This window comes from Ischnura elegans, chromosome 12, assembly GCF_921293095.1.
Source record: "Ischnura elegans chromosome 12, ioIscEleg1.1, whole genome shotgun sequence".
NCBI lineage: Eukaryota > Metazoa > Arthropoda > Insecta > Odonata > Coenagrionidae > Ischnura > Ischnura elegans.
The window spans coordinates 45,754,556-45,777,607 of record NC_060257.1 but is presented as its reverse complement, the minus strand read 5'-3'; the positions used below and the strand labels follow the sequence as shown (position 1 = coordinate 45,777,607).

Sequence of the window (23,052 nt, the reverse complement as noted above, 5' to 3'; positions counted from 1 at the left end):
TACATGCCAAAAAGACATTATCATTTATTACACAAAATATTATCGTATTTCAAGAGCCCACTTAATTTCACTGACTAGGTTAAAGACCACATGGCGGAGTAATTAGTCTTTGTGATTTTTATCTCTTCATTTAAGTTATTATGGTCTTTCAATTACCCTGAACCCTTCTGTAGAGTTAGGATTTTTTCTCAGTTTATATCGTGTATAGGGCAATTTAAATTATTGCAGAATTACTCTGTTTTCAAGGACTATTTGTAAAAAGTATTTGTAATTCTTACCTCTGCATTTAAGTTATGATGGTAGGTCTGGATTCTATTTCAATTACCCTCCATCGTCTGTACAGTTAGGTTTTTTTCTCTGTTTTAATCGTGCAAAGGACATTCATAATGGTTGGCAAACATTGTAAATTAAATTTTTTTAATATCTCCCTTTTCGAGACCTATTTTTAAATATTTAAAAAATTATAAAGGCTTTGAATTTCCAATGGTAAACGCTCTAGACACGAAGTCAATGGTCTCAAGTCTCTTGTTTTCATTTATTTTGTGCTTCCGTTCTGTTTTATTCCTGGAAATTTTCTCTCTGTAGTATTCTCTTAACGCTTAGCACGTATTATCTTCGTAATGTCTTTAAAATGAGTGTATAACTGTTAAATTTGAAATCGTCTCGCGATAAAAAGCATTTTATTGCCGCAACCAGATTTCACTGCCTTCTGCTCGGCATCTCCAGATAGCCGTAAAAGTAAGTACGAAATAGGCCGTTTTATACGTAGTTGGGAAGGCATGCGGTCGTAAGAGGGGAAAAATAAAAGCACCGAGAAGAGTTTTATGTGGAAAAATGAAAGGAGTGAAGGTGAACCTCGCTGAGCTGGGTGGAAGAACTTGGTGGCAAAATTCTTTAGGCATTCACGTACAGACTGGAGTGTGAAGTGAAAGCAAGCTGCGAGTTTTTGACTCTATTTGTGGTGAAATCTTAACGGGTTTTCCACCGAGTGAGTTTTTTGTAAAACCCGAGAAGAATAAACCAGTAACATACGCTGGAAAAAAAATAATCATATTTTATACCAAGGGTTTTCAATTCGCGGCCTCTGGTCCGCATGCGGCCCGCCGGCCAATTTCTTGCGGCCCCTGGGAGCTAAAGGAAACATTAAATTACATTTACATATACCAAATTTCGACAACCTCGTAAAAAATGAACATAGCTAAAAATTGCATTGACTGAGTGAACTTTTTTTACCGATAAATATTATTGCACTTTGAAGCTTTGTTTTTCTATTGTATTGATGTGGTAGTAAAATGGCGTGAAACATTGTGGCTTTTCGGATTTATGTGAATTCGATTTTTGGCCCTTGCATTAAAAAGGTTGGAGACCCCTATATTAGGCTCTATTTTGTTGCAAACGTTACTTAAACAAAAAAAATTGACGTGGAAACAATGAAACTTTAACTGTGGAAAACCCTAGATGATTAAACCAGTATCATTTGCCGGTAAAGAACAAAATTATCTCCATTTTGTTGCTAGCCTTTAATAGAAAACACATTGGCAATTTTTAATGAAAAGGAAATGTTAATTGGCCTGAATTCCGTCTCAATTTTATTCATATAATTCTTAAAGTTACGATTCTATTTATCAGGTCCTATGGGAACTAATATCGCAGTTACAGGAATGGTTTCAACCTAGTTTCTTGGTGAAAATTTTAATTTGTCGATAAATATAAAATTGCTTACAGCAAGGTGAAAACCATTGGACAGTATATACTTTACAAATTCGAGCAAGCTGTGAGAATTAGACTATTTTGTTGCAAAAATTGTATAAAAGTCGCCGTAGTAATTTTTAAATGGAAAGGAAATCTAAATTGGCCTAAACACCCACTAGATAAAATCTTTATATAAATCTTAACGTTAGGATGCCTTCTTAGGATGCACTATGAAAAATAATAACGCAAATAGGAATAAATTCAAATTTGCTATTTCACTAAAGTTAAACTTTTTGATAAATATAAAATTTCTTACAGCATAGTAAAATCATTTGTATATAATAACGCAAATAGGAATAAATGCAAATTTGCTATTTCACGAAGGTAAAACTTTTTGATAAATATAAAATTTCTTGCAGCATATTAAAAATCATTTGTTATAATAACGCAAATAGGAATAAATGCAAATTTGCTATTTCGCGAGAGTTAAACTTTTTGATAAATATAAAATTTCTAACAGCATAGGAAAAATCATTCGTCAAAATATACTATTCAACTTTGTAAGTACCTCTTATGAAAATTATTTACCTGTATTTAGTTAATAAAATAAAAAAATTAGCTCTTGTCGGAATCATTTGAAAAAATCATATTTTTATCTGATTTTTTGCGCCACCACGTGAAATCATTGCGAGGGTTTGGCCATTTTAACAAAAAACAGACGCAAGGAGTTGGATCTTTAATTTATTTCTCTATCAATGGCATCTTCTGGTTGATGTACCTCCTATCTTCCTTAAGCCTTAAAAAAAACTCTTATTTGTAAATGAATACCACTCTAATGATGCTTTTTTTATATTGCACAGCAGATGATTATATGGTCTTGACAAGTATATACCACTATACCCTCAGTGATAATAAAGTAAAATGGGTGGAACAATTCACTGGGCAAATTAATTTATACTTGCTACCGACAGCCTTTCCTCTCTTATAACCCTTTAACTTGCTCTAAATTGCTGAATTGATTGCTTAAAGGATTTTCGCCAATTAGCGTAGGATTACGGATAAATTCCTACTATTGCAATTGATGATATGTTGTCTCTCACAAATTCAATGTTATTAACATGTCCAGAGACACGTCATTTTCTTATAAAATACGTTGTTTGTAGAAATTATTTCAAGCTCATACATTAATAGGTGATGCAGAAGTAAAGGTACACAGGTGGTACACGGTCGGTCGCGCGGCGTAATTTATACGCCACGGGTGTCGGGTTCCTCTTGCTGATCTAAAAAAAATGCTACAATACGTTGTGCTTGAAAAACTCACGTTATAGAAATTCAAAAAGACATTCTAAGAATACACGAGAACATTCAAGAAAAGAAAAGCACGAGGCACACGGCTGGTCGCGCGGCGTACTTTGTATATTCCTTCATCTTAATTTCAATTTCATCCCTTCCTCTTAATTTAGTATTTAAAATTATCAATGCAAAATGTTAAAACTTGGAGTCAATTTTTAAATTTAAAATAATATTTTTCTCTCTGAAACCCTGATAGTATTTTTAATAGGTGATGTTGGTTTACAGATAGGTGAAGGAGGTTTACAAGTTTTCCCTCGATAACTTACTGAATCTGGCATATATATCAAACCATAAGAATGAACTGTAACATTTAACAAATTAAGAGAACATCATCTCCTTCTGGGATACATGTTTCAGTTATAACTTTTGATAGTTAATGTGCATATTATTAAAAGTTACTGCGTTATTGTTAGAGCTACAATTCTGCCCAGAAAATTTGTAAAATAAATAAATGGAAGTTCTCATTCACCTTGTTATTGTCTGTGTAAGTAGGAAATACCACCCGTCTACTCAATAAATAAAATTGTGAATATATATCCACCTCAGTCCCTGGACATATCTACCGTTATTTCTTGTATGAATTTTATGCATTGTGGTTAATAAGATTTTAACAAACAAAATTATCGCTTTCTGTAAATCATGCTTTTGTACAATGCTTTCATGTGTCGGGAGTCTCTGAACTAGTTGTATTAACGACACTTCACTCATCAAAGCGGGGGAAAATTCAAACGTTTATGAGGCATGGCATTCCTTACAACCTGTGATAAGAAGGAGGTACAGACATACGAAAGACTCATAGAAGAGTAAGTGGAGGGATTGTGTGCATGGAAATGTTTACAAAAGTTTTAAACTTTGCCTCACAGCGATGAAGATGAGTTTGAAGAATGAGCAGTTATTGCAGGAGATATGTTTTTTTGTAGGGATAGTTTTTTTTCAGACAGTAGAGAGATCGTAATGATAATGATCGTAAACAAAGAGAAAAGCTCAAGGTTTTCATTGGATTTTAATGGCTGAAGGGAAAGATACAGTCAGTGCTTTCTTGAAAATGCCTATATGGTGAGAGGTGATTATTGCCGCTTGAATTACAGTATATTTCCTAGAATTCCCTTTGAATTCGAGCCAACAAGTCCATTCTACTTAATCATGACCCTCGACAAGTTTGTGATGTCAACCAATTCCAAATTCAGATGCTGTAATTATATGCTCTTTGGTCAGGCCCCTTGGGACTGTGTCTACAATCACCGGATTTTGGGAAGCATTCCTCTGTAACAATAGCATGTTTTGTTCAACGATTCTTTTTCTATTTCAAAGGACCAAAGTGTGAGTTATTGAGCCATACCCAATTTTGGAGTTCAGTCATCTAAAATACACGTACTTTTGGAATTCCAAATAATTTCTAAGAAAATTCTAGATTTGTGCCTGATGTCTGGGCAATTATCCAATTGAAATGAATACCACTAGAAAGGTATTAATTTTCGTTTATTTCAGAGGTTAGGAAAGAATAGTATGTAAATATCTTCCTGCACATAGGGGGCCGAAATTCTTTTCTGAATGCTAAATTGATTTCAGAAATAAGTCGAAATATTTATTTGTGATTGAATTCCAGGCATAAATATTTTGATCTTTCAAAGGCGTAGATCTTCTTTTGAAGGAAATGCCCCATTTCCATCCTTTCACAGTTGTTAACATAATTGGTGTTCAGTCATTTTTCCTGGAAAACATCCGAAAAGGCTTTCAGCCGTATCAAAAATGGCTTGCATGACATATTAATACGAGGACTGCATGAATTATGCGTATCGGAGGATAAGTACATGAACTTAGGTCAGGAAGGGAAGGTAAGACTTTTCATACAAAGCTTGGAGATAATTTTTAAGATAATATTATAAATTCCCATGCAACATGAGCACTAAAACAATCCAATAAGGCATAGCTATCATGAAATAATCCAAATCAATTCTATTGATGAATTCCTCCCGGGTTTTCCACTAGATTCGACCAAAATTCTTGTCTCTTCTTTTTTATTTGCCTACAAATGAATTTTTTTTAATATCGTAGAACACATTGTTAATATCTTTCATTCCTTCATGTGTTAATTTATTGTAACCTTTATTATTCATAGCCCTGATGAAGGTGTAAGAAATATATCAGAACGTCGTCAAACATTTTCTGCGTTCCATTCCTAGACTTATACTCCAAGACGTCATTAATTTAGTATTCAGTGAAGTAAGTGGATTGAATACACGCATCAAAAACTCTTTCAATGACGAATGAATGCATCAAAACCGTAATCAAACGGCCACTCTACCCCGCTCGATGAAATTTCGTCCCGCTTGAATCGTTGCATTCAATGCTGGGAAAAGTATCACCATATATCACCAAAGGGGACGCGAGATCGCAATTGCAGAAGGTATGTAATGCATCTGGGATACAAGGCCGGAGAATTCCCTTCGTACGTCCGCCACTGATTCCTTCCCTGCCCCGCATTCAAGCACGCCCAATCCTTTGCATAGCTCTGTGGATTCCGCTCCATTTCCCCAGCCCACCGACGCCATTACTCATAATTCCACTCAATCCGTGCTGGGTCGGAATTCAGCCACAGCCAGCTCGTTAAGCGGCCGTACGCGTCACTTAATGCCTTTGGCAAATAGTCGCCCGCAAAAGGGGTATGAAGTACGGTGTACCCTGGCTTCCGTGGAGGGATTATTTTCTACCCTCAACGACGTTGGAAGAGGTCTATGGTCAAGCCAAATCTGGAAAGCATCGTGAAATGGGTACTCGGCATGAATGGAAAGACAAAAGTGTTGTTAACAATGCATCGACTATTAGGGATGGCTAAGGGACACTAGTACCGGAAGAGTCAACGTCGAAATTGCGAGCAATACGCTTATTTGAGTACTTAAATTTCTCCGGGAAGAGATCAAAAACACATGAAATGCAAATTAGTCAGAAATTGTACATAAAAGACCGATAGGATTCTGTAAGATGGAAACTTTGAGATGATAAAAATGCTGTATTTATTGATCTATAATGTTTTGCCAGCAAGACTAAGGACGAAAGATGAAAAGTTGGCAGACTTAACAGATCGAAGTATCACCAAATTTGAAAGAACAAAATCAATATCTCAGTCCAATACAACATCTGCAGAATATGAAACTATTTTCAGTGCTTTTTTTGTCTAATTCCGCTGTGCTATTTTTCCGAAGGAAATGAGTCGACCCAAAGCTGGAAAGTATCGTGAAATGGGTACTCACAAGGATTAGAAAGACAAAACTGTTGGTTATAATGCTTTGACTATTAGGGATAGTAAAAGGACACTAATACCGGAAGAGTCTACCTCGAAGATTATTCGAACACTTGAGTTTCCCTGTACGATGAAATTTTAAAACATTTGAAACAACATGATATTTTGAAACACCGATTAGTTTATGTAAGATGAAAACTGTGACAGGATGAAAATAAGGATTTTATTGTTCCATGTTATTTTTTTCCAGAAAAAATAAGGGGAAAAGGTGAAAATAATCTTAGCTAAACAGGTCGAAGCATGGCGAATTCTCAAGCAAAATTAATTTCTCTATCCAATATTACAGCTGCAGAAGATAACACTTGTGACTATTATCTGTGCTTTTTTGTCTCATTCGCCTGTCCTATTTTTCCGACGAAAATGTGTCGACCCAAGTCTATGTTCAACTTAGAGCTGGAAATCATCATGAAACGGGTACTTAGCGTGAATACAAATACAAAAGTGTTGGTAACAACGCTTTGACTTTAAGGGATGTCAGAAGGACGAAAGAATGCCCTTTTTAGCCTTACATTTTTGCTCGGATTAAAAAGTTCAGTTTCCCAACCAATTCCATATGATTATTAATTATATCATGCAGAAAGAGTAAATTATCTAAATAATCTGCTAACAAAAAGCTTAATTGAGCACTTACATTTCTCTGGGAAGAGATCTAAAACACATAAACTGTAAATTAAACAGAAAATTAACATTAAAGGCTTATGAAAGATGGTAACTGTGAGAGAATAAAATTAAAAGGTAAAAGCCGAATCGAGTGAATTCATGTCAGAAGGACATTTATGTCGGATCTACAGCGCAAATTTATTTATTTATTTAGTAATAATTTAAGTTTACCCAACATAAAAATACAATAAAAGGGTAAAGTATTCACAATTTATCATAATCACAATCATAATACACAAGGTACTAATACACTAATAATACAATTAATTACCAAAACAGTCAAGGCCAGCTTAATTCCACATGCAAAATTCTCTACAAGTTTGTAAAGTCGCTAGCATCGACGATATCTGTCGGCGAAACATTTATATAGATAAATTTATGTTGAAGCCTATTGTATAAGATACGTATTCTATTCATTGGTGCATTTATAAAATAATTTTTATCTATACTTCTACCATAGAAAGTCCTTTTTAACCTTATATTTTTTGCTGGGACTAAATGTTCAGTTTCCCAACCAATTAAATACAATTACCTTTATTAATTATATCATGCAGAAAGAGTAAATCATTTGCGAGCCAAAATCTTATTTGATCACTTATAGTAATTCTCTGGGAAGAGATGTAAAGCACATAAACTGTAAATTAAACAGCCAAAGCACATGATAAAGCGATTGGCTTATGAAAGATGGTAACTGTGAGAGGATTGAAATAAGGAATTTATCGTTCCATAATGTTTTGCCAATAAGACCACGCAGAAAAGGAGAAAATTTGGTGAACATAGCAAATATATGTATCACGGACCTTCAAGCAAAATCAGTATCTATATTAAATGCCACAGCTGCAGAATAAGAAACTTGTGACCAAGATTATAATAGAAAGGAATCTCAAGTCGGCCTTTGAATGCATTGTCTCCCACCGCGCATTTAAATGGGTTTACAAAAGTCGCCACTCGCGTCGCTGACAGACAAAGTGATCCGAGTTTCACGAGGAAATAAGGCATAATTAGGGCTGTTAACCTAAATTTACATATATGATGATGTGATATATCAAATGCATTACTCTCCAGAGCTATTTCTTGCAATGTCAGACATTATACACCAAAATATTGGATAAAATTGGATCGCATTGCACTCATCACCGCGCCGCGGACATTTTTGAAAACCGATTAAAATGCGACCGAAGTGGCAACAGAAATCAGCCATCTATGGGATGGAATTGGGCCTCCTCTATGCAGTCCCTTTGCTTATGACTATTTTTCTCTGCCTTTTAGCCTGATTCGTGGTTTTTCTTTTTTTTTGAAGGAAACATGAAATTTTCAATGCATTCAATCCTTATTTGGTTCACATCGATGGGAAGTGGCGGGCAGTTTTCAGATTGCCCCATCAGCTCAAGCGAGAATCCAATCAGCAGAGCTGAGCATCCGAAAAACAGTTGAACCCGATTCGCGATACCAGGGGTGACAGTGAGAATTACCGGAAAAAAGGGATTAAACGCTACAGGAGCACCTGAAACCATGATCCGCAAAAGATAACTATCTTTCCAGTCCGAAGCTTTTGAGCAAAACTGATCAATTTTGGTTTTCACGGAAGCCAGTGTAGTATAGGTTAAGATGGTGCACACCTACTATTACTTGTAACAATAAATAGCCAAATTGGAGCAAAAACATTATTTGCTCTTCTAAAATGCCCAGGAAACAAAAATTTCCCATTATAAATATTTATTTTGGAAACCAAAGCTTTTTTCTCTTAGTTCATATGGTGAATTTATTTTGTATCTACCTTTTTAGCCTGAGATAAGGTGGCTGTACTGAAATTTTTTGACTCGCATTATAATGCAATAGTTTTTTTACCGAGTGGCTGGCGACCTGAAGCCAAAGAAATTAAGGTGAAAATTATCATAGATAAGTTAGCTTGAGTAAGTAAGTTTATCTTGAAGGAGCGCTAGCAAATAACTAATTAAATTAGGGTACTTGTTAATTACCGCGCCCATGTTCTGATTAAATCTTTAATCCCACCTCTAGGCTCCTGGTTAGAAAGTGATTTCTGGGCCGGAGGATTTGGTCACTGAATTAGTAGCTAGTATCATGTGTAATTGATGAGTAAAATATTCTGCATTAAGCGCTTAGCTTATTCTAGTCACAAAGTCATCATCAACAATTTTGTTTTAGAATCGTAGCATCATGAATTTTCAAGCAGAGTTAATAACTCTATCCAATACAAAACCTGCAGGAGGAGAAACTTTTGAATTTTTTTACCCGTTTCGTTAAAATAAAATTGGATTTCAACGTTTAATGGAGCTGTAAATTACTCCATGGCACTCAATATCTCGACCATTAAAGCTTTGTGATATTTGAGGTCTGGAAAGGAATGATGTATCATTCAGAGAAAGTTAAATAAAAGGGTAATAAAATGGATTCATAATGCGAATGAGTGACCTAGTATTATTCGGTAGAACGGTAAATACCCATTCACAGCAACTTAATTTGGCGTTGCTCGACATATTGAGAACGAGATCAAATAATGGCAGACTTTTAATCGCAGCAACAACGACGATTTATCTGTGAAATCGGTTTGAAATAAATATGAGAGTCAAAAAGTACTTAAGTACTCTGTTCTCAGACGTAATTTTCATCTTGTATTTTCATATATCACGAAAAATTTATCTGTTTTTGTTTAAAACACTCAAATATTGCTGCAGTAATCAACAGTTTTATTTGATTATACAAGTATCACGCAAATTATTGATATTTACATACCTACAATTCGTTTCTTCTCAGACCAAAATTAATGAGTGGTCTTAGAACAATACTCGACTGAAGGCAAATGCATCTTCCCGGCTATGTACCTCTCCAATGATAAATCAGCAATCTTTCCCCATCCCTGTCTTTTTGACATACCGTGCCCATCCAATCTGGACTGTCACTTCGTCCGCGCATGGCATACCGATTTTCCAGCCGTCAGCCACGTCCATCCGCGTAGAGTTTCACTCTCACGTGACCCTTTGGAAGGATGTGGTGCCCCTGTCCCATCCGCCACGGCAGTCGCCAGAGAGCAACGCGTGTTTAGCGAGCTCAGTGCTGACCATTGCCGGAGCTGGACGTGGGCATAAAGGCCGTCGTAAAGCACGGAGCTCCCCTGTCGTCGCTTCGCGTTGTCTTGCAACGCCGCTGGGCAGATGGGCTGTGGATGGACGAATTGTTTACCGAGGCGTTTGTGGGAGGCATTCGCACTGCCTCACGGCTAGAGTCGCTGCTTTGCTGTTGAGTTAATGGGAGATTGGGTAGTTAACTCTTGTCATCCTCCTAGTTGTGCACTCCTTTCAGTGAAGGTAATGTCCCTTCAGCGTTGTTACATCAAAGAGAACAGTTTTGTGATTGCTGCCTGAAACAATAGACACGCGTTACGTGTTCGAAAAGACAGAAAAAAATAACATCGATGATTTGCAGGGGGACCAACATGAATCTCTCCAGGGTTAGGATAAATAACAACCTTGCTTTTTTAACAAACACTTATAATGTCGTCAACTAGTGTCCACACTCCGTAATATTCTCAGTAGTCTTGAGAAAGCAAAATTGTTATTATATAGCTATATATCGATGGCTAAGTTCTAACAACACGTATCTCAAAATTTGGCCGGTGTAACTACTTCTAACACTGTTAATACAAAATAAAATTCAAGCAAACACAACTCTATGTTTGCAAACTTATGCTTATTTTCAGTTTCATATATTTTTGATTTTTAATATCAATTAGAATTGTATGCAATTAAAAAAAATAAATCGTTATATTGCTCTTCTGAAAAGTTGCCACTTTTGTGATACGTGTTGTTAGAACTTAGTCATCGATATACTAGTATAAACTAGTCTTGAAAATGATACAGTGTATCGAAATTAGTTATCGACAATATGTGTTTGTAGAAAAGCAAAGTTGTTATTTTTCCCAACCCCATTTCTACAAAGTTTCTGATTTCAACAAAGTTAAGGCCTCAACCATTCAGTGCATTAAATCTGTCCATTATACCTCGTTATCCCATTGCCAAAAGGAGACTTCAGACCAGAGGAAGAATAAAAGGCTATTCATATACTAGAAGAAGAATAAGGAATAAGCACGTCGTATAGAGTTTTGGTCAGCAATCATTCGCGCGTATAAATGAGGCTCGCGTTACCACGCGAGGGATTTTCACCAAGCGCAATGAACTTTGGTAAAATCATCATGCAAATTAAGGGACCTAGGCGTTGCAGTGGAAGTTTTTCCGCAGGCTCTAAATAGGCGTTAGGCGTTCTATGTAGGCAGTAGTGTAGTTGCTGACCCGTTGGTGATTCCGAGAAGTCTTCACGCATTTTAATATCACATTTACTTCACGCGGCTGGTTTTAAATATATCTTAAACACGAAGTTTATTCATTGCTTATTATTATTTTCCCAAGAAATCACGGGTAGAGATTTTTCATTACCCTATTTCTACAACGTTTCTGATTTCTACAAAGTTGAGGACTCAACCATTCAGTGCATGAAATATGTCCATTCTACCTCGTTATCACATTATCGTTCAGTCAAAAGTTTAGTTTACAAACTATGACCGAAATTTTAGTTTAACCGTCTTATCCATTCCTCATTGTTAGTTAAAAATAGTCGGAATAGTATTTTGTAGCTACGTCTCCTTAGATTTACTTAAACATACGTAATCATGTAAACATATTCAAAATTATAGATCCATTCTTAATTAACTTTTAATACTTGATTCCTCTAATGATTGCTATCAGACATGGTCGGTAAATAGTTTCCCCGGCATTTTTTTTATGTATTCACTGAATTTTTCAAAGTACGTGCCTTACATAAAGGTCACTATTTGGTTGTTTTTAGGAAATCAGCTGTTTTACGCTAAACAACACGCAATCTTAATTGGGGTAAAGGCTATTTTATTTGTATAAAAATTATTATTGAATTACCTATTTAATTGTATGTTTCAGCAAATGGGGTAGCATAATATACGAGGTTATGCATTTTTAATCTATTCATGCGTCAGCAAATTGAATTTTATCACATCTGCGTCTCACATTCTCTAGGCCTTCTTGTATGGATGAACGTATATGAAAATATTACAATGCCTCTCGTGTATAAATTCTTTGAAAAGCCTTGATGGAACTATTATATTTTTTGTGGTAGTGCGAAAAAAATCAATAACTACTAAAAACAACCCAATTGAGAAAAATAATTAATCAATAAATAATGATGACCTTTTATAATATGGTGAAAAATGAAATTACTGCATAGTGTATGATTGGCCAATATTAAAAAATCAAGTTTTTCTTCAAATTGAACGAATCACGTGTTATTGTTAAAATATTAAATATTAAAAAATATTAAATGGTAAAAAAGCTCACTTTGTTCACCAAAATGAATGGTTCATTTGGAATCGCTCGTTCACGAACTAACCATCTCTATAACTGATTTCAAGTCGGCTGGCTGGGGTCGAGTACCCGCGCATGAGGAAGTGTATGCATATAAATTGTTTTTTTTTAATATTTAGAGTGGGTTCAATCACTTTAACGATGTTGATGCCAGAATGACGTCGATGCCAGAATACGAAAAAATACGAATTGAACTTAATGAATTACAGAAATATTCCGTGAAGAGTGAAAACAGAACTCCGGTAATGCGATTCAGGAACGCAGTGAGCTAACGGCGTTGCATAGCCAAACTTGGCTTGAGGTATATTAGGCTGGAACATGACAAGGCAACTTTCTAATGAAATGCGGCATGTGTTGGCTTGAGAAATGGTAATACAAAACCAAGGACGATGTGGTTGACGAGTGGCAGTTGTTTCTACCAGACAGGTTTTTATTTTGCGTTGGTTTAAAGTATTTAAAGGTTAAGTTGCCTAAATCAGGTCCTAAACGCGTCTTCATCCAAATCGTCTTCGTCTTCGTCTTAACCAAATGTATTACAGAAAAGCAATACTACAGGCATGTAAAAAAGTGTAACAAATGGAATGAGAATACGAAACGAAGTACTGAATACCATTAATTCGACCATATAACACGTTAACTTTGGCGGGGTTACATAGCCTTAATACGTCGGGTACTAAATTAGCTCGGGCATTTAGATTAAGGAAGATAGATCCGGCTAGACAAGTTAAATCGCAGTAGTTGTTTATACAAGGAAAGTTTTATGTAGTTTAAGTATACCGGGACTTACCATGGTGACAACTTTAGAGGAGTCACCCACAATGGAAAAATTGTACGAAAACAGAGAAAAAAAATAATTCGCCTTCATTGGGATTCGAACCCAAATCCTCCGAATTCTGGTCGAAAGCTGTAGCCTTTTGAGCTAGCGAGACGTCATTTCCCATACCTATGTGGACACTACCACACAAGGTGCTATGGGCGGCTGAGCATATGATGCCACAAGCAGTCTAAATCGTGCGCACAGGGCCACAGCCGAAGGACAAGGCACGATTTTAGAACACTAGAGGTTTTCGCTCTTGATCGGGGGGTCCTGGTTCGAATCCCGGTCAAGGTGAATGATTTTTTTTCTCTGTGGATTTTTCGCATAGTTTGTGCATTGCGGGTGACTCCCGTAAGGTTATCACCGCGGCTTATCCCGGTATACTTAAAATAGTCAAGAGCAAACACCTCTACGTGTTCATAGGCCTGGATTTGCTCTACGGCTGTGGCGCAGAGCGCCCGATTTGGACTACTTGTAAGCTCAGCATTCCATACCACCTTGCTCGGTAGTGTCCACAAATACCCACAGGGAGTAATGACGCTCGCTAGCTTAAATGGGTTAAGCACTTGACCGGGTATCTGGGGATCTGGGTTCGAATCCCATTCAAGGTGAATGACTTTTTTCTCTGAGGATTTTTCGCACGTTCTTTTTTGTGGTATTTTTTCAGTGATTGCAGTGATATATCCCACAAATAGGCTCAAAAGACTTAAAAATCTTGCCTTGAGCTTAAAAATAGCAAACAATCCATAGGAGGGCGGAAATACTTTGACAGGTTGAATGAAAGTTTAAAAGGTGGGTGGGATTCTGTTCATTCGATCTAGGAACATGCTGACTTTGGCAGGGCTGATTCGCCTAGCTTGGGTGGGTAGTGTATTTTCACTTACACTGCACTACTCACATTAGTTTTTTTGCGAGTCAGGTTACTTCCTACCCTGGAATTTGACGAAGCGTTTAGATGAAATGAGATACATTCACAGGGTTCCCACTCAACCGTGAAAACCTTAAAACCGTGAATAAGCCGTGAATTTCGTCTACCGTGAAAAAAAAACTGGAAATAGCCGTGAATTTCGTCATAAAACCTTAAAAATCTCTCAAACTTGAATGGGTGCTTTCCATTCATTGACACACGTCGACACATGTCGACTTGCGTCGCGGTTTTCGTGTTCCATTCGGTGTGTGTCGCCGACTGTTGTGACACAAGTCAACAAACGGTAACGCACAGGAATAGGAGAGTTATAAACAAATGCCGCGAGTCGACACAAGTCGACGCGTGAGTCGCATGAATGGAAAGCACCCAATGTAGAACAACGATAGACGGGTTAAAGAAAAAAAAACGATATTTCCATCAGGTTTCAAGGTCATTCGCGTGCAGGCAATGTGCACGCATTTACCTGCACGCGTGTATTCGAAAGCGCAACTATTAATCGGTCCGTGTGTGCCATGACAGCACATTGACCTTAAGCCTGCGATTGGAAGACGTTAATCCTGGCAAAAACCAGGTACTTCTTCACTTCCCTGCCACCCTGCTCTCTTCATTTTCCAACTCACACCCTTTTGGCCGGACATGAATTTTGCTCACGATAGGTGACGTCATGAGAGATAGCACTTTCATTGCTGCGTTTGCATTCAAGGCATCTGTCGCGTTTGTTACATTTTTAGTTTATGTGCGGCCGATGATTGTTACGCAATCAATATTTCTGCCTAAAATGCCCTATTTACAAACCGTGAATTTTGATGATATTAGACCGTGAAAACCTGGAAAAACCGCGAATTTTATAATGTAGTTAGAGTGGGAACCCTGCATTCAGCTAGATTATTTACTGGTTAAATCACAGTATTTGTTTCTACTAAGCAGGTTTTTATAAAGGTTTTTCTTAATCCTTGCTATCATTGCCGCCAAAACTATGCCCAAATATCCTCAACACCTTACCTTGTGCTCAACAAATAACGGAGATATTCCATTAGAATGCGAAAACGGTGCGACTGATAGAATGAACAATTTGAAACAGGGTCTAGAATTCCATTCATTGGTCTCAGGAATACGCTGAATTTGAAGGGGAAGAATCCTCGTCAGGGAGGCCGTTTATCAACTTGGAACGTTTCAGTCCGTTTGGAATGTATCTACAACGTAGATTCCGTTTGAGCACTTTAATCGCAGTATTTTCACATACACTGCATTACTCTCATAAGTTTTTTTGCGAGTCAGGTTAATTTCCTATGGTTCATTCAATACTTGCGATTATGGTAGCCTTTAAAAAAGGCCCGAAATACGTCAAAACCTTGCTTTGGGGCTAATGGAGAGCAGAAAAATTCCACAGAAGTGCGGAAATAGTGCGACAGGCAGAATGGAAATTCAAAACGGAGGATAGAATTCCATTCATTCAATCAAGTAATACGCTGAATTTGGAGGGGAATAAAATCCAAGGTAGGAGATGGTTTATTAGCTTGGAACGTGTCAGTGTGTTTAGATTATGCATGAAAATTCGGCTTGAGTTTTTTATAGTAGTATTTCCTTGTGCAGTACATTATTCACATTTTTGTGCAAGTAAGGTGACTTGCTGAATTTTCATTAATTCTTGAAATCATGGTAGCCTTAAAAAGGCCCTAATGTCGTCAATACCTTGCTCCGAGGTAACCGGACAGCAAAACTCTTCCTTTTGCAATGCTGAAACGGTGTGACAGGTAGAATGGAAATTCGTAACAGAGAATAGAATTCCATTCAATCAATCAATGTTCACGCTGAATTTGGAGGGGAATATAATATTTTCCAAAATGGGCGGTTTATTTTCTTGCAACACGTCAGTTGCTCTTAGATTATAAAAGGTGGATTCAGGTTGATTATTTTCATCGCAGTATTTGCTCATGACTTATATTATACTCATCAGCATCAGGCAAGGTTCCTTTCTGGGGTTTATTCAAGGCTTGCAATCATGGCAACCTAAAAAAAGGTCCCAAAGACGTCAACACCTTGCTCTGAGGTAAACAGATAGCAGAAATATTCCATAGGAGTGCGGAAACAGTGTGACAGGTAGAATGGAAATTCGAAACGGAGGATAGAATTCCATTCATTCGATCAAGGAACACGCTGACTTCGTTGGGGTTGAATACCCTAGCTAGGGGCAGGGTTGGTGTATGCAGCCTGGGATGTCAACCCAGGGTCGCCTCTACAGGGAATGCTGGCGAGCCGGCGTGGTGGGAGTTGGGTTGCGGTAAGGGTGACCGTCAATTTGACGGACGGCCTTGTGCATTTTCGAAGGGGAGATGTGCTATGCTGGACTGTGTGGGGAGAGGGTAGGTTTGGAATGGACTGCTGTTGGGCCTGAGGGGGGTTGGAAACGCCCAGGTCCGTCCGCGCACCCCCTAGTCGATTCACTGTCACTCCGGGAATGTAATCTCCACTCGGCTGACGGAATGTTCCAGATCTCAACCCCTCCGCCCTATCCATATAAAAACTCTAGGCCCTCGTGTATACTATTTTTAATTTGGTGAAATTTATTTCATTCCTGTTGCCCTCGTTCATATAAGCAAAATCACTAGCGCTTGATCAGTCTTCTTTCAGACGTTATGATAAGTAAAGTTTAAGCTATAAATTGACATGGAGTGGTCCGCGTACAACAAGGATCGGCCATTTTTAAACGCTTTTTTTTAAACATTTTTAAACTCTTAATATCTCCTCATATATAATATTATTGTATGTTAGTTGCAAGTAATTTTTGAATTGGGTAATTTTGTGCACTTTTATAATGTATTATTTATTTCTTACGTTATTTATTTACGTAAAGAGAGGGATCAATCCCGCTCGACCTGACTATTTTTCTCGACATTTTAGCAGCTAAAAGCTTGACCAATAATAACCACTTATAAAGCATTAATATTGAAAAGGAGTATACTGCATTTAAAATTAACCTAACAATTTCAAATACAATAAATGTTTTCTCAAATTGTAGAATGTATTTATTTATGTTATTCAGAGAAATTTTGAAAAGGGTTAATGTTTGTACAATACCAATTTCATGATGTTTCATTAAACAACTTTCGTCTCGCAAATAAGAAAGCTCTCAAATAATAGCGTTATATAGTTTTTTCATCTGACCCATTGCACAATTCTTATATTGGAGAGAATAAGAAATTACATTTTTAAACTATGATCGTAGACAAAAAATGACTTGAAAACTAAACAATAGATTCAGTATCAATATTACAAAAAATATAAGTATGAAAGTTTAAAGAAAACTTTACCAAAGCTGTCACAAGAACACAATATTTTGGTAAAAAAGGTAAAAAGTAAACATAATTAAATGCGGGTCTTGAAATTACAGTGCAATTATTCTTCAACGACTATAGATGACTTTATTTTAATAGCATGAAGGATTGATAAAACAGTTATGCTACTTGTCGATGAACCAAGTATTCGTGAAATAATCTGTTTCCCTGTGAATCAGCAAGGAGAAGACGTTCTAATTGGTGCTACTTCCAAAATAGTAGAAAAACATTAACGTGAACTATCTCTACAGATTACTACACAAAGCTTAAATATTTTATTGTTGATTCGCCTTGTAGAGCATCTTCTGAAGAATTTATCAAATTTACGTAGTTCAATATGCCACAACAATTTAAGTATAACGGGACCAGCCACGGTGATAACTTTTCGGAGTCACGCACATATTGTGTGAAAAATCCACATAGAAAAATCCTAGTCAAGGCGAATAATTTTTTTCTCAATGGATTTTTCTGCACAATGCTATAACATTTTATCTTGGCTGAAGATATTCTCTAAATTGTCAAAATTCAAGCGTCAATTAGAAAACTTTCCTTTTATTCACCAACATTTAGAGCCGTGGAATTTTGGTAGACAATTCAAAAAATTTGATACCGTAATCTAACAACTGTTCTTGGCTGAAGATATTCTTTAAATTTTCAAAATTCAAGCTTCAATTTAAAAAAACTTTCCTTTAATTCACCAAAATTTATAGCTGTGGCATTATTATAGGCAGTTTAAATTTTTCGATACCGTAATTTTGGAAGGGGTTGAAATAAATAATGGCACGTGCTTGAGGGATACAGTAACGGAATCAATCACAGGCTCTCAAATCAATAACATTTCTACACTCCCACACGCACCTACCCTACCCATCACGAGTGATAACGCGATCTTACCACCCATGTGTCTCCTGGAGTAAAATCCAGCCCCAAACAATCCCACCCAACTCCCACCATTCCATCTCCAATCCGAGAACAAACGCAGCTCCACCGGTCCAGTCGCCAACGCTGATGACTAATTAGCCCGGCACGTTCCGTGGACTGTTGGGTGGGTGGAGGGGGTTGGGGGAATTACGGCTCGCGGAACGTTCTGGTGGGATGGGGTAAACGAACCCTGACGTCACTCAGTGCGTGTGTGCTTCTATATAGATGTGCGTGCGTGTGTTCCGGCCGATTTGTGTGCCTGGGTCCGTTTCCCTTCTGTACGCGTTTGTCGCGAGATCTCTCTCCCACCCAACCTGTCCCGCCCTGTAGCTCTCCCGGTTGGATTTGGTTTAGGTCACCGCTGAAGCCATTGGAGGGCAGTGGAGTGAGCAGTGGTGGTTTGAGGTCTGGAGTGGGGAAGTGTGCGAGGGGCTTGTCGACGTGCATTCTGAGCCCGATGACGAATGGTGCAGGAATCCCCGACTGCACTTTGAGCGGAGAGGGACGGCTTCTACCTACCGCTCTCCATTCCTGTAGCGATTTCCACATAGCGTTTGCTTTGAAATCACCTCCTTCCCACTCCGCGTAATCAGTCGTGCTCTTAAGGAATTCGCGAAGCCGTTTCTTTTTACCCTCATACGGATTTACGAATTTAGTTACATCGCGGTCGTTGGATTTAGGTACGGCGCCGCATCGGCGCTACGTTTTATTTTGCTAATATCTTTTAAAATTGGGTTCTTTTGTATTTCTTTATTAATAATGCTAGTGTCACCTTTTTTCTTTATTTATGACCGTAGGTTGCTGGATTTAATGCATTATTGTTGAAGTTATAGCAAGAAAACTTGAACGCTGCATTATTTTCCATTTGTATCCGTAATGCTCTTTATTTCTGTTCCCTTTGTCAGTTATTTTCAAATGAAAGTTTTAATTTTGTGTGTAATCCTTGTTTTCTAATACTTTTTCTGATATTCAGTGCTGAATAAACTCCGCATTTTAATTTGTGCATTGTCTTACTTTTTATGTACCATAAAATTAAAAAATTAGGACCGTATATAAGTCGTATGTGTCACTTAGTAATAGCATCTTACGTAGCATGAATCAAAATAAAGTAATGACACACTAAATGTTTTGCGATACTGTGCAAAGCGATGCTAGCTTTAAGATTTTTCATTGGCATAAAACATTAAGAAGGTTAATTTGACATGCCATGAAAGACGATGGATTTATAAAAATAATCGTTGAAGAAAAACAAAATGGAAAGAACTACCAATATAGTGATATAAATGGAGCCCTCTCTAACTAACATTGAGTGTTTAATATTTGGCAATATTATACACTACAATGACATATGATAAGGTATACCGTCGTCATGTGGCCAATGAATGCTTTCCTCCTGCATGTTACGGTTTTCAAATGACCTCTTTTTACCCGCTCTTCCTAGGACTTCTTTCTTCCGTTTCTCTAAGACTCGGTTTATCCATACAACCATAAATGAGACGAGAAACAACAAAAAGTCATAGAATCGACCCCCTCTCAAATCGTCTGAAACCCTATGTTTTTTGTACGCATTTTGGAGCTTAAAATTTCATATTCATTCTTAAAAACAGAAGAAATTGAAAAATTTTAGGCGTTTAAGAAATTAGAGGAATAAATAAATAGCCTTAAAAGCACAAAAATACTAGATATTTTGCAAAATTTTTAAATAAATAACATAATAAAGCCTAGTCCGGGATTCCTGCATCATTCGTCATCGGGCTCAGAATGCACGACGAAAAGCCCCTCGTACAGTTTAGAGAAACAAACGTAATAAAGGAATATATAAAATTAATGAATAAATAGAATAAAGAAACCCTAAAAAAGCTGTTGAACTGCCTAAATTTTGAAAAATTTTTAAATCTAAATTTTTTTAAACTACCTCTGTGACCCCCCAAGCTAAATCCGCCACAGCTCTGCATGACCCTTCCCTCCTCCCCCCGAGGTAGTTAATTCACGATTCGTTGTTTAATGCATTATTACCCTCTCTATTTCAGTCCCACCTATGCTTTGGATTCCTCACCAGCTGGTCGGCGCTCCACTGGCTTACAGCGTAACCTTGGAGTGCTTCACGGAGGCCCACCCGTCTTCCCTGAACTACTGGACCCGCGAGGATGGACATATGATACACGAGAGCCACAAATACCGGGCGGAGAACGTGGTTGGGACGCCGCCTTACAAGACGCACATGAAGCTCACCATTTCGAACATTCAGGAGAAGGACTACGGGACTTACAAGTGTGTGGCCAAGAACCCACGAGGAGAGACCGACGGGACCATTAGGCTTTACAGTGAGTTATGAGACATGCATTGATATTTTTATGATGTATTTGAACCTTTTTTGAAAGATATAAGATACAGTTTACGGTGTAGTTATATGGAAATCGTTAATATTCAAATAGTTGTATCATGTGAAATCATGTAGTCATGAAATCATTTCTTCACTCTTTCATTTCGACCGACCTAAGTTTCAGTAGATAATGCCATTTCCAAAATACATGATTCTTGGATGACAGCCTATTTATACATTTATGACAGATGGATATTTTATGGCTGTTATTCAAGAATTATGTATCTTTAGAATGGTATTAGGTACGTGCTGAAAATACTATGGTCGGTCGAAATGCAGAAAGGTGAACATAAAACTGAAGTGATTTCAGTATGCTTAAGTTTTTGTAAAGTTGTCTTCGCGTAAATTTTTTATCATGCTTATGAAAAATACTAGTAGTACTTCAAACATATATTTAATGAGGTAGCATATCCCGATTATGGCAACTTCTTGCCCTGCATCTTCAACTGTGTATGCACTGACTTTTTGGAATTTCCTCATGGTTAATTTTATCATGGTTAATTCAACGTTGGTCACCTTGTCTATTCTTCACGCTTTATTTAGTACACTTCCACCTGATTCAACATTCCCTGGTCATTTATAGAATTTATACTTGATAGCACTTCCACAATAAATGGATCATAATATTGTTTCCTCTAAAAAATGACAGGGGAGTGTTGATAAAGGTGGAAGAATACCAAATAAGCTGTGTGGATGAAATGACCAACTTATTTAATTTAATAGTTTGTGCCATTTTGTTGGTTTGAAGCTGTGTGAAAGAAATTGCTGAGACCCGTGTTAATTTTTGTATAAATTAGATTTAGTAAAATACTGGCGTTTCTTTCATCAATAACGTAGGTACTATTCTCCCATAAACTGATGCCGCAAAACAATTTTATGAAGAGTTGGTTCATTCAAAATTTAGCGAAAAACAGTAATTATAATTAACGCAGTCATTCAAGATATATCATGTTACGATATAATTGATTAAGTACCTATGATTACTTTCAGAGGAAAGAATTGCACTTTTGATTGGGGGGCTCTGATATACAGCCCATATTTTTTTATATTGCTTATAATGCTAAGCGATCAAATTTTCCTAAATTTTCATTTTATGTCATGTGCAATAATTGGGTTAGTATCCTAAGAAAATAATTAGATGGATTCTGAAGAAAAATACTCGTAAGATAGTGTTCTGGTAGAAGAAAGCTAAACTATGAAGTATTCCATAGCATTTTCTCAAAACTCTTAGTATGGAAAAACGCAAATTTATGGTATTCATTTGAATAGCTTATGTTACTGGCTAATGGGATATTAGCACTCAACTTCGCAATATTATTCTGTAGATGTAATTGTTTTTAAAAGGCTGGCGTTATGCAGGCATATATGAAATTGTAGTTGCTAGATATTGATTTAAAATCTGTTGCATTTGAATAAATTTTGATAGGTTCTCACATGAGAGCAATAAATTAGCGTTAATTAAAAGGACCATGTTCATAAAAAGTACTTGGAATTCATTAAATACGCCTTGGGAAATTATTAGACGTAATTTGTAACTGTAATGATGATTACAATGGTTTAAGGTAAATTTCCGCTTAAGAAATAATTATTTACATTCATATACGTCATTTGAAAAATTGGCATCTTTTTACCTTTATTGCAAGAATTTTATTTAAATTTAAAATTGAAATTAAGAGGTGAACAAATGCATGAGTACAATTGAAGACACAGGGCTTGAGGAACTGGAAGCACGTACGGAGGCTTGGTCAGTAAATCTATGATCTTAGGAAAAGGTTATCGCATCGCGAGTATTGTATTACTGCTCAAGAATTTATGAATGAGGTACCTTCCTACGAACCAAAACGAAGATGAAGGAACAATAAAAAAATGAGGTATGCGGGATGAGAAAATCGTATGTAGGTTTAATTAATGTGGGCACCAACCTGGGGTTTGAGGAAAAAGTCTATCACTACGCAAGAAAAATATTACACTAGGATATATGAATCAGGTGTTATACCACCGAAGAAATAGAGGAAGTAAAAAAAGAATAGAAGAACGGGAAGAGATATGAGCTTTGAAATTTTTAAATTAACGGTGATAGAATCAAAATACTGCGGTTATTTGAGCATAAATAGGTAACTCTAAAGATGTACATCTTCCTAGAAATAAATGCACGTAGTAAGATTCGAGATTCGAATTTTTTCTACTTAAATTACATTTTTGTACATAGTTGTTTAAGGAATTTCTTGGATTATTATAATGAAAAATCATCTAT

General features: G+C 36.8%; 1 protein-coding gene across 3 annotated transcripts in view; it reads left to right on the top strand.

The window, feature by feature from the left end:
* The window catches only part of LOC124169058 (lachesin-like), an 877,532-nt gene that overhangs the window by 809,290 nt on the left and 45,190 nt on the right, over nt 1-23,052 (top strand). For all 3 annotated transcript variants that reach the window (XM_046547530.1, XM_046547531.1, XM_046547528.1), the window contains one exon: nt 20,446-20,739. In XM_046547530.1, the coding sequence (XP_046403486.1) occupies nt 20,446-20,739 (294 nt within the window). The remainder of the gene's footprint in view (nt 1-20,445; nt 20,740-23,052) is intronic.